The sequence below is a fragment of the Protopterus annectens genome, chromosome 5.part0, assembly GCF_019279795.1.
Source record: "Protopterus annectens isolate FY-2018-M chromosome 5.part0, PAN1.0, whole genome shotgun sequence".
NCBI lineage: Eukaryota > Metazoa > Chordata > Ceratodontiformes > Protopteridae > Protopterus > Protopterus annectens.
In genome coordinates, this window is record NC_056735.1 from 170,619,281 (window position 1) to 170,636,835 (window position 17,555).

A 17,555-nucleotide genomic window follows, 5' to 3' on the forward strand; every position below is an offset into this window, starting at 1 on the left:
TCGCTCTCTCATACACACACGCAGGCGCTTCTACATTCATACACACACTCTGCATTCATTCATTTACCGATCGCTCTCTCATACACACACGCAGGCACTTCTACATTCATACACACACTCTGCATTCATTCATTTACCGATCGCTCTCTCATACACTCACACAGGCACATCTACATTCATACACACACACTGCATTCATTCATTTACCGATCGCTCTCTCATACACATGCACAGGCACATCTACATTCATACACACACTCTGCATTCATTCATTTACCGATCGCTCTCTCATACACACAAGCAGGCGCTTCTACATTCATACACACACTCTGCATTCATTCCTTCACTGATCGCTCTCTCATACACACACACAGGCACCTCTATATACATACACACACTCTGCATTCATTCATTTACCGATCACTCTCTCATACACACACACAGGCACTTCTACATTCTTACACACACTCTTCATTCACTCCTGTACCATTCGCTCTCCCGTACACACATGCAGGCACCTCTATATACATACACACACACTTCATTCTCTCTGCACGCACTTGCAATCAGTGCACCAAAATACACAAGAATCAAACCCACTACCATAGCCTTCAGCTTAGCTTACCACAGGCTAAATGAATTCAGCAGTAAGAAGCAGTTCTTGTCACCGGCAGAAGAAAAAACACAAGACCTTTGAAGCAAAAAACTGCCAAACATGTGTCTCTGAATCTGATCAGTAAATAGAGGGATCCAGCAGCAGGCAGAATCTGCAAATATCAGAAAAAAGAAAGGAAATATCTGCTGCTGGACCCTCTATTTATTCAGGGAGAGCAAAAGAAATTTAGATTTGGGGTGCAAGTGTTATACAAGTGGTGGCTTGGACTGCAATAATCCGATTGGCTGCCACCACTTGCATAATCGACCGCTTTACAAGCTGATTTTCTTCAAAAACTTCAATGCGAGTAGCATGTAAAAACACACTGAATCGTAGGTATATGATGTAAAGAACAAGTCAGACTATGATTTAAGCATGTTTTACATGCTGCTCACATTGAAAATCTACATTGCAGTTTGTCACATCAGTGGAAAGTACTCGGTGGTAACAGCTTGCAATTCCTATCATCTCACAGGCGCACTCGGGTGTAAGCACAGAGGCACTGTGAGACGGTAGTCAGGGTTAATGAGTAAGTATGTAGGGTTTCACCAAAGGAAAAGTCCTCAGGTGGGGAGGCTGAAGGGATGGATTCCTCTGCATCAGAATCCTCAAAAGCATTGAGGGATTGCAAATCTTCATATTTAGATGCATCAGAGTCATCAGACTCCTGTTCAGATAAAACTACTGGGGACAAGTCTCTTTCTTTTGGAAGTGGTAGCCTGGCTTCCCCTGACCAGCATTATAAGGTCTTCCGCCATTTTAAGCATTTGAGACTGAGGCAAGGAAGCAGAGGCCCGAGCTTGGGTCGTCTGTTTTTGGGGTGTAGTTCGTACCCTGGGCCTTAGAAACTCGGTAGCTTTCGAAAGAACTGTAGACACGAAAGAAGTCATCGATCTGTATAGAGTATCAGTAGTGCAAAGTACTTCCTCAGAAGCTGGTGCCTGCTCAGCGGCTCCGGACCCATCTAAGGTAGAGACATCTGCAGGATCCTTAGTTGAAAAAGAGTCTTGTGGCATACCAGACTCTGAAAAGGTCTCAGTAGCGACCTGCAAATCCACAGAAGCGGGCGTCAGGGGCTGTGAAAGCGCCTCACTGAGGACCGGAGAACTGATAACTAGCTTAAAGGAAGTGTCGTCGTCAGTTTTGGACCTGTGCGGTGTGTCTCTGTCTTTATCCTTACATTTTTTCGGAAGATCAACTGTCGGATGGCTTACCAAAGCCATATCTGAAGTCGAGGACTTTAAGCGAAAATATCTAGCTACAATAAGGGCCTAACGATGTATAGTTCTGGTGTTGAACAAAGCACAAAAGCAACAGTGGGGGACGTTGTGGTCTGGGCCTAAGCAAAGTAGGAATTAAAATCTCGGTGTGGTATTTGCTTTCAACAGGCAAAACAATTGTTAACTTTTTCGGACATAGGTTAGAGCAAGAAAAAAGGATCCCCAATGGGGTACTTAGCTTTAGAAGACTTCAGCTTCAATTCAGAAACGAAAATCTCAGGTAGTGGCCGACCAGCACTCGTGCAAACTGTTTCTGCTTTGGTCTCCTCGGCAAGAAAGACTGATGTAATGGCATCGGCTGCCTGTTTTTATACCACTGATGACCTGACGTCAGTCCTAGAGCGACAGCAACCGACGCAGAAATACAACGCCTCTGGTATTCGGCTGACTGAGGGCTACCCTGGCAGGGATAATCCTAATGTGATGACTACAGCAGTTAAACACGAAGAACATCATAAAAAATTACATGATAAATACAACTGCACTGCAATGTTAAAAGTATAACTGATTGTGTGTGAAATACAGAGAAGTATACATATCAAAAATAAGAACATTAAAAAAGGCTGAGAGTACATATAGAAGTTGTTATGGTTTTTGTAGTGAAAAATATGGTAATATATGCTGACTTAAGCCTTTGGAGACAGGTCAGAGTGGGGGCAGAATTGCAGGATAAGAACTTAACAGTATGCCTGGGATGTTCGGACAGAGCCTTGTTGTAAACTAATAGAAACAGTTGATACTTAAAACAGAGTTTGGTAAAAGTCAGAGTTAAGGAGTAAAAAGAATAAGGAGATAAGAGAACATAGGACAAACTTTACCCTGGTTTAGTGCAGGAGCAAAACCAAGAGTTTGTAAGATGCTCTCAAAGTAATACTGCAGAACCAGAGGAATACTAGCCTTACAAAGAATCCTGGTTCTTGTTTTGTTTTGGCACCAACTAGAAAATCATTTGTATTTACAAATATGAGATTTCTTACTAGCAGTTTTTTTTTTTTTTGTTTCCTTTAATACCTGATGCACTTCCTCGAATATGTGTGCCTAAAAGGTATTAAAACTCTTATCATCCAGGCAGCTAACTGAAGTGGCTTCAAGGTGAGGTGTATCAAATATACCATCTTGCACAAGTAGGTCCAGCTTGTGGTAATAGTCCCTGGACATTTCCAAAACAAGAAAGAACGGCTGTTCCCTGGCTCAATAGGAAGTCATCATAATGATTGTTGGAGAATCCTTCTAAATCTTCAGAATTACCCTGGATATCAGTGGAAAGACAAAGGAATATTCACTCTCAAAGAAATAAAAATGTATTTGTTTCCCATGCCTGCTTGCAAGGAGTACAGGAGCAAAATTTTGCCAGCTCTTTATTTTGATTGGTGGCAAAAAGATCTACTTGAGGTGTGAAAAATTAATTTTATGGAGCTAATCACTGTGCTGTTACTCTGATGCTTACTGTGATGGCTCCGAAGTCTTCTTAAGACACTCAGTCTTGCTGGCTGGGTTTTGCTGAAATCAAAGTCTGGTTATAGTTGCATTCACAGTCTGTTGCATACAGAAACTTGCAGAATATACACTGATGAGAGAATATACTTTGCAACACCAAACTCAGAGCAGTAACAACTTTTTATAACAAACCAAACAGACTAATCTTGCAACTTCGGGTATTGTTCTACTTTACTTCTTGAACATGGATGATGTGAGAGATACAATATTACCTCGGAACAAGTGTGTGTTGCTACACAGATATCTCTAACAATGTTATCTGCTATAGTCGCTTTATACTGTTCTAGTCACGCAATTCAAATCCTGTTTTTCTCTTGGTATTCAATTTTGGACTTTGTATGAGAACATCTGTTTACTGATGTTTGCAGAAAAATATGTTTTAGCCTGTAATGGTACCGTCTTTTAAGGAACCATCTTGTGCAAATGCTGACTTGATCATTCAAACTTCCTTGCATAACAATGTCATATGATAGAAACATGCACAGATTGTTTTCCTGTTGTCCATTCTTTACAGAAGCAGGTTCCTGTTTTTTTTTTTTTTTTACATTCTTGCCAAGTCTGTATGAAAACATATCCATTAAGCAAGTTCCTTATTTTTCAAGCCCCAGTCATTTAGTATGGATGCTGATCACATATTACTAAACTCTATTTCTACATTTAAGCAAGCTTTATTTTATACCTTATTTATGTTACATATTTGTAACATAATTACTTTCAACCTTAATATTTTGCTGAGCATATTCTTACAAGGTGTTCCACGAAAGTGGATCAAATCCTTGAAGACACCCCCCATTCAAATTCTATTCAAGAGGGTCTGTCCTGGTCCCACTCAGCTTGTCTGCCACAATATTTTGCTCTGACAGTACTTAAGATGCCTGCAGAATGAGACTGAGCTGAACTGCTATATCCCAGGCTACCATGACTAGTTTACACAGAGGGTAAGACCTAGACCCCCCCTATTTAAGTACCACTTCTCTGTGGTAATCATGTATAATGGTCCAGGGGACCACAGCTGACAGCATTTATGACTGAAAAAGTCTCTTTTATGTTTCTGTCCTTTGATCTGTCCATTTTTTCCAAAGACCCTTCACTTTTACCCCCACAGACAGTGCTGTTGCTTGAAGGGAAAATGGGAGACCTGGATTTAGATAAAACTGGTCTATCCAAAGTAATTTCCTTTTTACAACTCCCAAAACAGGAATCTGGAATATCAGAACATGCTGAAGTTGGGACAACACAGATTTTAGGTACCATCAAATCTTTCTCATGTGGAGGTTAGCTAAAGGAATCAAGTGGACCATGGATACCATGAATCCTAGTATCCTAAGAAATTCCCCTTCTGAAGTCTTGGACTGACTGTGAAAAAAAAAATCAGGACAATACCTAGATACAGATCTACTTTTTTCCTGTGGAAGAAAAGCTCTGAACTAAGCTATCTAGGTGGCACCCAGGAAAACAATCCAATGAGACGGAGACAAACAGACTTTCTACATGTTTTCTTGAACCCCAAGTATATAAAGGAGATCTCTGACCCAAGTGACAGATTCCAGACTCTGAAAAAAAGACTATGCAAATAAAAGCTAGTCACCTAAATAAGGAAAAATGTTTATTCCTTGTAGTCTGCAATAAACTATCACTGCGGCTAGATGCTTTGTGAATACCCTTTAACAAACGTGGGGGGGGATTGGAAAAATCCAAGTAACCTGATGAATCAGTTTCCTTCTCATCACACTTTTTCAAGACCTCAGCAGCAGGCGGTTCAAATCAACCTCTCTTTAGCTATAACATCTTCAGGGAGATTTTGCGCACATAACCAAGCACACCTTTTCATAAAAGTCCAGTAGCAGCTGTTCTGGAAGAGATATCAACAGAGTCATAAGAACACTTTAAAGAGTGTTTGGGTCACTTGAGACAAAGAAGCTATCATTTAAGACAAAGAAGCTATAACAGTATTAAAACTTCTCTCAGTTCCTCATATTGAAAAATGATGCAAGCAAAACATATGAGCTTGACAATTAAGAATTCTAAAAATAACTGTGGCAAAAGTATACACTCCCCCCCTCTCCCAAGTCTTTCAAAAGCTTTCCCATCTTTATCAGAGGGGGATGGATTAGCAGTTACTAAATGTTTAGAAGCAGCAGGATTTACCAAGGGAATCACTGCATGGTCAGATCTGGGATTAGAAAATAAAAATCTGCAAGACTGAGGAATTTTATACAATCTATCTACTTTTTTAGAGGCAGCAAGCTGGCTGTCAGGCAAGTTACAGCCTGTAATAAAACCATCTTCCAATGCTGAATGTACAAGAGGAACAGCAAAGGGTTCAGGAAATTTCAGCTGTAACAAATTAAAATTTTTTTCCAAGGATAATGGTATATCATTATGTTTACAGTGAAACAACTGATTCATTCTGGAAATGGCTGCACAAAAGGACTGTCCGAAGTAACACTCTCCTCACAATCAGTCACCTGAAAAAATAAATAAATAAATAAAAAAATAAAGCAGCAGTTGTTCCCTCAAAATCATATCCCTGCTCATTATACAAAAATCTTCAGAAAATTAAGAATTCCTTTTTCTTTAATCAGCAAAACTACAATGAGACAGGTCAAGAGCCTAATCTAAGCCCAATAAATCATTCTTGTCTAAAGTAACTGAGACAAAGGAAGACAGATGTTTACCTTCCTGCTTAACAGGAATTTCAATACAAGCAAACCAACTCCTGTCAGATACATCACCCCTAAGGAGAAGCAGCCCAGTCCAGCCAGGCAAACGGTATTCCTTGCTCTTCCCTCTAATGCCAACAAGAGTGGTTCTTTCCTGTCCATCAGAGCACTCCAACAGTCTCAGACAATGCGTTCACACCAATGGGAACCAAGTTAGACGATGAAATGATCTGAAGGACCAGAAATAGCCAAGGCACAGTTACCAATTAGAGGAGAAACACTTGTAGCCTGCTGAAAGATCAGATTGTCTGGAAATTTTCTTTTTTTTTTTTCTGGCTGCAGGAAGGAAAAACTGAGGAACCAGGAAACTGTTCCAAGGGGAAGCCAAAAATGAAACTTGTAGCCTAGGTAAGACTGACAGCAAAAGTCAGAAAAACAGCTAAATGACAAAAAAAAAATACTTTTCTACCACTAAAAACTGTGAAAAACACAACAAACATTTACCCTAGCCTCTAAAAATCATTTAGCAAATGTTTTAAATAGAGAAACAGATAAATTACAGTTTAAACAACTTTTGTGTATATATATATATATATATATATATATATATATATACATATATATATATATATATATATATATATATATAAACTTCACTATAAAAAGAAAATAACAATGTCATATGACAGTCCAATAAAACACTTTTCCAAGTTTAAAATAAGTCAGTTTACAGAAAAGGTCAAGCGTCTGTCAAAAAATTTAAATGTGGTTCCCCCAGGAACTTATCTGCCCAGCAATGGAGAAACACTAGCCAACAATCAATCCTCAAAACCCCAAAAGAGGACAGCACTCCAGAAACATGAACTCTCTGAAAAGACTGGTGCCCAGAAGGTGGATTTTCTTCAACTCCGCTCAAGCTGTCAGCAGATAGAGCATGAGGAAGGCTTCCATTGTTATATTCAATGCAGGATATAATCCATATATAGCTAAGGCTTATGCAAAAGTGATCATAAATGATGAACAATCAGGGGCCCATGACATAAAATCAACTACCTCAAAGGAATGGGATGTAAGACAGCATTACATTTCAGAAGAACAAAAACAGTAGAATAAGACAACACAATCTGAAGATGGAGAATAGAGAGCTCAGGAAAAATGGAAGAATGGTTTCTTTAACACACACACACACAATGACTGCTGCACAAACTGCTTTTCTTAACAAGGCTATAGGGTCAAAAATATGAGAAATTTTAAGAATCCATGGGACAGAAATAAGGCATTTTTTGTGAATGGAGAAAAAAATAAACTGTTTTAAAATGTGGCTTATCCAATACAAAGGGCTATACAGGCATGCCAAGTAACTTGTGTTATCAAAATCCGTCTCCATGTTAGGTTTAAAAGAATGAAATCTGCTAAAACATAAACAATCAATGTATACTGCTAGAAAGACCTACCAGCACTCCTGTAGCTCAGGTCACCCACGATCTTATCCCCCACTTTCCTCAGTTTCCAGTGTTGCCTCAGTCTCAGAAGTTCAGAATTGAAATCCCTCTGCCGTTTATTTTCTTGGTTTTCAGCTACCGATTTAGAAAGTCTTTCAGCTCCCTTTAAAATAATCTGAGAAGCTGCTCCCAATGATTTCTTTTTGGACAATAACTGAAAAACTTGATAGTTCTGTATATAATAAACAGAGAAATCATAAACAAGTGCAGGTTAACACAAGAAAAAATCATACTATTAATACAAACAATAAGACAAGTTGTTTTTACTTTTGCAAGTTCTCGTACTATCCCCTAATTATCAGTCATTAAAAGCACAGCACCTTAAAACAATCAAACAAAAATGAGGGAAATACTCATAAACAAATAAATAAAGGCAGATCACATACACAAACCCCAGATTTAAAGCAAAAAAAACAAAAATGGTTTAACACAATACTATGCACTGTATGCACTTTCATGTAATGTGTTAGAACTATATATATATATATATTAACACTAAACTACATGTATCTGTCTCCACTAAGCGGGACACACAGTAACAGGCAAATGGACAACAGTAAACAGAAACACTCACAATCATGGACAATATCAGAATTCCACCACTAGTAATCCCATGTCTTTGACATAACACCTGTGATTGTGAGTGCTCATAGATGGATCTGCAAGAACAGACTTTTACAACTGTTATAATCTGCCAGCAATCTCTGAGGGGAATCAAGCATACCTTCCTCAAAATTTACCATCTGTCGGAGATGTTAGGAGGGAAACTGTCACACCAGTATTTGCAATTACAAGCAATTCTGGCTAGTTAACAGGTGTGAGTGAAACATATATGGAACAATTCACACTGGCACGAATGTAAACCATGCTGTCATGTTGTCAGATAGCTATGAATTTAATATGTGCATCGCAGGAAAATGTATCACACATGCATCTTGTATAATACCTCAATGGGTGTTCAAGACCATTAACCAGTAATGTGTATGCAATAAAAAGAATACTTTGGTATAGCCAATAAGATGTGTGGTAGGTCACTGCAGCAAATGTAGTACACTTCGGTAACTCCTCACTAGAAGATGTGTTGAGAGGTACATGAAAAAGGGTAACGTGTACTCAGTTACTGGTGTGATGAGGACAGAAAACTATGGAACTATAATGACCTTCAATATTTATGTCTTGCACATACTCAGGAGTGGTGTTACATACAAGGGAGTAGTCACCACTGTGGGCACATGCTGGTGGACGTTCTGCATACCATCTACCCGAGTACACAGGTCGTATAACAATTGGTCTGCTCATGGGGGAGTGCTGTCTATATTATAATTAGATTGTGCATTTGCTTTTATAATGCAACAATCCCCCCCCATTATTTTTGTCCATCTCTTGTGTCTCCATGGCTGTGGCAGCAATCGTGTGTGTGTGTGTGTGTGTGTGTGTGTGTGTTGATACTGTCTGTATTATACTAATATCACACTTTGATTTGATGACTGCCCACAATCTTAAGTCCTCCACAACGCTGTTTGGACAAAGGATGTGCAAGTTATTCTTGACATGTCAGATGCAAATAATGAACAGAAAGGGGCCTAGCACATAGCCCTGAGGTACAGACCTGAACACTGGATTCTAGATATACAGTGGATAGAAAAAGTGTACACACCCGTGTTAAAATGCCACGTTTTTGTGATATAAAAAAATGAGACCACAATAAATCATTTCAAAACTTTTCCCACCTTTAATGTGACCTATAACCCGTACAATTCAATTGAAAAACAAACAAATCTGTTAGGAGAAAAAAATATAAAAAATAAAAAACATACAATAAGCTGGTTGCATAAATGTGCACACCCTTAAACTAATACTATGTTGAAGCACCTTTTAATTACAGCATTCAGTCTTCTTGGGTGCACACCTGTCACCAATTAAAGAGACTCTGACTAACCCCAAATAAAGTTCAGCTGTCCTAGTAGGATTTTCCTGGTTCGCAGAGAGCTTACAAAGCATCAAAGGGATCTCACTGTTGAAAGGTATCAGTCAGGAGAAGAGCACAAAATAATTTCCACAGCATTGGATATACCATGGAATACAGTGAAGATGGTCATCAAAAAGTGGGGAAAACATGGGACAACAGTGACATTGCAAAGAAAGTACAGTTTTGTACCTACCATAAATGTAGATGTTCGAGTGTTCACACTGCTGCAGTCATTACACTTGGGTTATCCTGCTGTCAGGCGGTCCTGCAGTCAGCCAGAGTTCCAACGTCTTGGTCCGGCGTCGGTTGCTGTCGCTTCTTCCCTGACGTCAGTGCGCCAGGGGTATATAAGATGCATCCAATGCCATTTTCTTCAGTTTTTCTTGCCCCAGATGTCAGGTGCCCCCAAGTAGGTAGGCAATACATATTGCTAATAAAAAATATACATATAGAAATAAAAACAATACCTTCAGTTACAAGCAAATACACCACAAAGGTTGTATAGGATAGAAAGGTATAGATATATCCAGCTAGTTCAGAGGGGAAGGAGGGAGGGTAACCTGGACTGCAGCAATGTGAACATTCGAACATCTACATTTATGGTAGGTACAAAACTGTACTATGTTCATCGTGTTACACTACTGCAGTCATTACACTTGGGTAGAATCCCAAAGCTAAGGTTGGGTGGCTGGTCTATAAAGAGTTAGGATTGGCTATGAGGCCCTGTAGAACTGCAGTGGCAAATCCTGCTCTGGATTTAGAGTAGAGAGGCAGGTGGTAATGCTTGGTAAAGGTGTGCACTGAACTCCAAGTTGCAGCCTCCAAAATTTCCTTGGTAGGTACTCTTATGAGAAAGGCTGTTGAAGTGGCTGTTGCCCTGGTGGAATGTGGTCTAATGTTATTTGGGACTGATTTTCCATGCTGTGTGTAGCAGTAACGAATGCAGTGTCCTATCCATTTGGATATAGTCTACTTTGAGATAGCCTTGCCCTGTGATCTGACAGCATATACTACAAACAGTTGCTCAGTTTTCCTGAAAGCTTTTGTTTTGTCCAAGTAGAAGCATAGCTGTCTGTGTATGTCCAAAGAATGCAGAAGTTTCTCCCCTTTATTCTGGGGGTTTGGATAAAAAGTTGGCAAATGGATGGTTTGGTTAAGAGCCACAATAGATATCACCTTTGGCATAAAGGTAGGGTTTGTCCTTAAAGAAACCCAGTCCTGATGAAAAATTATAAAAAGGTTCCACTGCATTAATGCCTGTAGCTCTGAGACTCTTCGTACTGAAGTTACTGCCAAGAGCAGAGCTGTTTTCCATAATAAAAATTTTAGATCAGCTGTATTGGCTGGCTCAAAAGGTGGCAGGGTTAGTTTTTCCAAAACGAAATTGAGGTCCCAAGTTGGTGTTGCTGCTCTCCGGGGTGATCTTATGTTTTTAGCCCCTCTGAGGTACTGCTTTAGCAAGGGATAAGAGAATAAAGGAGGATCCGTGTTGTAATGTGCTGAAATGGCAGAGGCATGGATCTTAATTGATGAGAAGGATAGGCCTCTGTCCAGCACCTCAGTTAAGTATTGTAAAATCTGAGGAATGTTTGGAACAAGAGGGTCAAGGTTTTGAGCCTGGTTCCAGGCGCAGAATCTCTTCCACTTTTCTGAGTAAGCTTTCCTGGTGCTAGGCCTCCTGGCCTACAAAATGACATCCATAACAGCTTTAGACAGAGGTGTTGCCTGTGTGACTACTGAATCTGCCATGCAGCCAGGTTTAGGGTTTTGAGCTGACCGTGTAGAATCTGATTGTTTTCTTGAGTCAGAAGGTGTGGAATTTGAGGCAAAATCCATAGTGGGCCTTGAGCTAAGTTCCTTAAGGTAGGGTACACCAGTGTTGGCGTGGCCAGTCTTTAGCAATCAGGATCATCTGTGGTTTTTCTTGTCTGGCTTTTAGGAGTACCTTTGAAAGGAGAGGCAGTGGCGGGAAGGCATAAACTTTTAGGTTTTTCCAGCTGAACAAAGGAGCATCCACTTTCCATGCTTGTTTGTGATAAGTCCTTGTGCAGAATTTTTGTAGTTGGCAATTCAGTGGGGAGGCAAAAGGATCTATGTCTGGGCATCCCCATTTTTGCGTTACCATACTGAAGATTTGTGGATTCAATTTTCATTTGTGAGGGTCCATGATATTTCTGCTTAGATCATCTGCCAGAGTATTTTTCTTTCCTGGCAGGAATTGTGCTTGCAGGTGAACTTGATACATTAGAGCTGTGTTCCACAAGGTCATGGCTTGCCTGCATAGGGGATAAGAATGAGTGCCCCCTTGCTTGTTTATGTACCACATTACTGTGGTGTTGCCTGTCTTTAATAATAATTGTCCTGGATGCAGAAGGTCCTTGAAAGCTGTTAGGGCATTTTGAACAGCCAACATCTCTTTTTGATTGATGTGAAGATGCATTTGGTCTGTGGTCCACCTGTCCTGAATGCATTTTCCTGCCATGTGTGCTCCCCAGGTGTAATCCGAGGCATCTGTTGATAAAGTCTGCCTGGCTGTGGGTAGGGTAAAAGGCTGACCCTTGTTTAGGTGACATGCCTGTGCCCACCATCGAAACTCCTGTTGTAGGCAGGGAATCATTGGTATTACTGTTTCTAAACTGTGAGAGTGTTGAGTCCCAACACTTTTTTTAGGTACCATTGTAATTTCCTCATATGCAGTCTGGCATATGGTATTAGTAGTATGCAGGATGCCATGAATCTCAGGGCCTGCAGATTTTTTCTTGCAGGGAGATGGGGCTTTTTTGCCAGTAGTTGAAAATATTGAGTTAGTTGAACTTGTTTGTCTGGCGTGAGGTAAGCCATCTGGGCCGTTGTATTTAAGCTGGCACCCAGGAATATAATCTGTTGTGAGGGCACTAGTTTTGACTTCTTTTCGTTTGCTGTGTACCCTAAAGAAATTAGCAACATTTTTACAAATGCCAGATGCTGTAGAAGAATGTCCTTTGTCTCTGCTTGAATGAGGCAGTCGTCCAGGTACGGATATATTTGAATTCCTTTTTGTCTGCAAAATGCAATTACTGGTGCCAGGCACTTTGTGGGGACCCTGGGCGCAGTAGATAAACCTAAGAGCAGTGCAGAGAATTGGTAGTGCATTGTACCAGCTTTGAATCTGAGGTATCTTCTGCAATTTTGTCTGACAGGGACATGCAGGTATGCCTCTTTGAGGTCCAGAGTAACAAGCCAAGCCTTCTTGCCCAGCATGGGTAGAAGCTGCTGTAATGTCAACATTTTGAATTTCGGAATATCCAGGTAAGTATTTAGAATTGAAAGGTCTAGTATGGGCCTCCAGGCCTTGTCCTTTCTGGGGACCAGGAAGAGTCTTGAGTAAAATCCTTGTCCTTGTCCCTGTTGTGGTACTTTCTAAATAGCTCTCATGTCCATGAGGGCTGAAATTTGTTTTTGTGCCTCTGCCCATTGATTTTGTGGCAGGTCTGGAATTCTTTTTAGCCTTGGTAAAGTATCAAAGTGGAACCTGTAACCTTGAGACACAATATTCAGAACCCATTTGTCTTGGGTGATTGTTTGCCAGTTTTGAGGAAAAAAGTGCTAGTTTTCCCCCAAAAGGGAAGTGCTTGGCGTACGAAGGGGAAAGTCATTGTGACTGATTCCTGTAAGGTTGAGACTTATCCTCACCTCCTTTTGGGGTTGAGGTGCCCCACTGTCGTCTGTTTGAGCCTTGGGGTTGAGATCTGCCTCTTGGGCATCTGTATCTGCCTCTCTGTGGTCTGTCTGACACTGGAAAGGACCAATTCTTTGTTGGCCAATTTCTGCTAAATCGAGGTGGCTGTACCTGTAAGGAATCCTTGACAGTTTGCATAGATTTAGCTTTATCCTCCATTTTCTTTAACACCTCTTCTGCCTTAACACCAAACAAGGTATCATGCTGTAAAGGAGCATCCAATAATTTTGCCTTAACATGATCAGGTAAACTCTGTTCTTTTAACCAAGCATGTCTTCGAATCACAGAACCTGTAACTGCGGCTCTAGAAGAGGCCTCTAAAGAGTCAAAACCACATTGTAGAGTATGTTTTCCCACCTGTTCAACTGCATGAAATAAATCCTACATTTCTTTACAATCAGGAGCTTCTGAGGTTGCAAGCATTTTCTGTTTTAACTGAGCCATTAAATACTGTTGGTACTTAAGCATGTGAAACTGGCAATTTAAAGCTCTTACTGCTAAAGTTGCAGAAGTGTATACTTTCTTCCCCCATCTATCCAAAGCTCTGGAATCTCTGTCAGAGGGTACTGGATTTTTTGCAATGGAAGCCTTAACCCCTTTTGGACCCTGGGAAATAGTTTCTGGATCAGCCGAAGGGTTTTTATAAAGAAACTTGTGAGAGTCAGGGACTCTGTAATATCTACCTAGTTTGGCTGGAGCAGGGGGCAAAGAATCGGGAGATAAGCTAGATTCAGAGAACACATCATCCACAATATCTAGTACAGGCGGAATAGCCAAGGGCCTGTGCTGAGGCAATAAAAGAAAATCCCTGAGCCTTTTCTTGGATTCTGAGTAATCCTGACTTTCCTAATGGAAATGCTCCCTCATGGTATGTAAAGTTTCCCCAAAAGAATAATCCTCAGGAAGAGAGGCTGAAGGGATAGATTCTTCAGCATCAGAGTCCTCATAGGGGGGTAGAGAGTATCCCTGGTCTGAAGAGGAATCAGAGGAAATGGAAACCTGATCAGAGGAATCATAGTCTGTATCCTGCCTAGGCCTTTTCTCAGGAGAGGGATGGGAACCCCTGATTAGAGTAATGAGGTCTTCAGCCATTTTAAGCATCTGTTTCTTAGGCATGGAGGACTGTCCAGGAGAATGCTGTACTTGTTTCTTTTTCTTTAATGGTACTTTTGTTTTGGCTGTTGTTTTAATGGTAAGGTGTGAAGGTCTGAAAACACCCTCAGAAGCCGATGCCTGCTCAGTGGCTCCGGACCCATCTGAGGGATTAGTTTCCGTTGGCCCAATACCTTCAGTTTCCAGAGGCCTAGTTGTCTCCACGTGGGAGTCGGAAGCGGCCTGTGGCTCTGAGGTAGCGGGTATCAGGAGCTGCGAAAGCACCTCACTGAGAACCGGCGACTGGCCTAGAAGAGGTTTCGTCGTCGGTTTTGGACCTCGGATGCCTGTCTTTATCCTTGTCCTTGCGTTTTTTCGGTATTGCGGTCATTGGTTAATCCGACGGCATAGTATAATTGAACCTTCGGCCAAAGTTGTGCAAAGCAAAATCAAAACGTCTTTTTATAGTGCGTTTGTTAAATCTAGCACAAAACCGACAACTAGTGAAGTCGTGATCAGGGCCTAGGCATGGAATACAGTAAGACTGGAAGTCCTTGTGAGGTATTTGCTTCCCACAAGAAATACAATTATTAACTTTTTCTGACATCGGTCTGAGGCAAGAAAAACGTTTCCCCAACGGGGTACTTAGCTTTATTGAAGACTTCGGATCTGAAATTCGACTACGAAAATCTCAGGAGTCGGCCGACCGGCACTTGCGAACTGCTTCTGCTTCAGGCACCGCGCGGCAAGAAAGACTTAAGAAAATGGCGTCGGATGCATCTTATATACCCCTGGCGCACTGACGTCAGGGAAGAAGCGACAGCAACCGACGCCAGGCCAAGACTTTGGAACTCTGGCCGACTGCGGGACCGCCTGACGGCAGGATAACTCAAGAGTAATGACTGCAGCAGCGTAACACAATGAACATCTGGATGTCCCTCCAAAATTGATGAAAAGACAAGACAAAAACTGGTCAGGGAGGCTGCCAAGAGACCTACAGCAACACTGAAGGAGCTGCAGGAATTTCTGGCAAGTATTGGTTGTGTACTACATGTGACAACAATCTCCCGTATTCTCCATATGTCTGGGCTATGGGGTAGGGTTGCAAGATGGAAGCCTTTTCTTACACAGAAAAACATTCAGGCCTGGCTAAAATTTGCAAACAATACATCAAGTCTCCCAAAGGATGTGGGAAAATGTGCCATGGTCTGATAAGACCAAGGTTAAACTTTTTGGCCACAATTCCAAAAGGTACATTTGGTGCAAAAACAACACTTTGCATCACCAAAAGAACACCATCCCCACGGTGAAGCATGGTGGTGGCAGTATCACGCTTTGGGGTTGCTTTTCTTCAGTTGGAACTGGGGCTTTAGATAAGGTGGATGGAATTATGAATAGTTCCAAATGCCAGTCACTTTTGGTCCAAAATCTTCAGGCGTCTGCTAGAAAGATGAAGATGAAGAGGAATTTCACCTTTCAACACAGCAATGACCCCAAGCATACATCCAAATCAACAAAAGAATGGCTTCACCAGAAGAAAATTAAAGTTTTGGTATGGCCCAGCCAGAGCACAGACCTAAATCCAATAGAAAATCAGTGGGGTGACCTGAAGAGGGCTGTGCACAAGAGATGCCCTCACAATCTGACAGATTTGGAGTGCTTTTGCAAGGAAGAGTGGGCTTGCCAAGTCAAGATGTGCTATGCTGATAGACTCCTACCCAAGAAGACTGAATGTTGTAATTAAATCTAAAGTTGCTTCAACAAAGTATTAGTTTAAAGGCGTGCACACATATGCAACCAGCGTATTGTACATTTTTTATTTTTTATATTTTTCCCCTAACAGATTTGTTTTTCAGTTGAACTGTACAGGTTATAGGTCACATTAAAGGTCGGAAAAGTTTTGAAATTATTTCTTGTGGACTCATTTTTTTTATATCACAAATACCTGGTATTTTAACAGGGGTGTGTACACTTTTTATATCCACTCTAGGTCACACTTCAATATAAATTATCTGTCACATATGTGATCCAGTGGTCTACCCTTTTGGCGATGTAGGCATTTATGGCCACTTGTGACAATATCTCAGTAATACCTCAGTATGGAGTTGTGACAAATGCCTTGGCCAGGTCAAGTTATGCAGGATGATAGTGTTGTCATCATGCATGCCCTTGTTGACCTTATTGAGGACATCAAACAGATGCAACAGTGGTGCAGTGGTGTAGCAGTTAATGTTGTCACCTCACAGCAAGAGGTTCTTCTGTTCGATTCTCGGCTGGGGTGTCGTCTGTGTGGAGGCTGCATGTCCTCCCTGCATTCGCGTGGGTTTCCTCCCACATTCAAAGACATGTGTCTGGAGCATTTCTCCCAGGGTCTCCGCTGAAAATAGGTTCTGTCCTAGTCGAACTTTCCCGGTTAACAAATGTTAAAAAAAAAAAAAAAAAAAAAAAAAAACAGAAATGACGTAGCCTGAACAAAGTACATATGTCTTTCACACAGTCAGGATATTACCTGTGTCCTTTTAGAAAAGGTCCATTATGACTTGTTGGTCTACCTCACAGATGAGGAGAATCATGATGTCTCTCCACTTGCATGCATCAGGTGATGTCTTCCCCATATTCAGAAGGATGCATGTTGATGTATACCCTTCTACAGGAACACAGTCAGTCTGGACGCTGTGTTAAAGTATGGATCCAACTTTGTCTGGTACGTCCATGTTTTGAGTCATGCTATAAGTAACCTGTGATGTTGTCAGGGCCCAGTTCGTCTGTGGACAAAAGAGAGGCTGCTGCTACAGAGAGCACATAGACATGCTGCCCTCCTTAGAATAAAATAATGAGTAATGTCTGCATGTATACTGTGGCTGATGGCCAGTGGCGACAGAGTGGTGATGTGTGAGAAACTGTTATCTACCGGACTGCCTCTCTCCTCTGGTTTTGTATGTCTGGTGACATCCACATGCAGATTTATGTTTAGCTGTGTATTCCACTTAACATTTCAAATTTATTGGAATAAATGATTTATGGAAAGACCTACAAATACAACCATAATCATTCATCAATTCCACACACTGGTACTATGCACACAGTCATACAACTGTAACAATATTATGTACTTACATCAACTGTACAACATGTAATTACATGTGTTTCATGGGCAGGCTGTGCCTGTGCAGCCTGAT

The 17,555-nt window shown here is 41.1% G+C and overlaps 1 protein-coding gene across 1 annotated transcript in view; it reads right to left on the reverse strand.

The window, feature by feature from the left end:
• Positions 1-17,555, reverse strand: part of MED17 (mediator complex subunit 17) — a 717,849-nt gene that overhangs the window by 542,034 nt on the left and 158,260 nt on the right. The window contains exon 3 of the mRNA XM_044072197.1: positions 7,550-7,769. Within this exon, the coding sequence (XP_043928132.1) occupies positions 7,550-7,769 (220 nt within the window). The remainder of the gene's footprint in view (positions 1-7,549; positions 7,770-17,555) is intronic.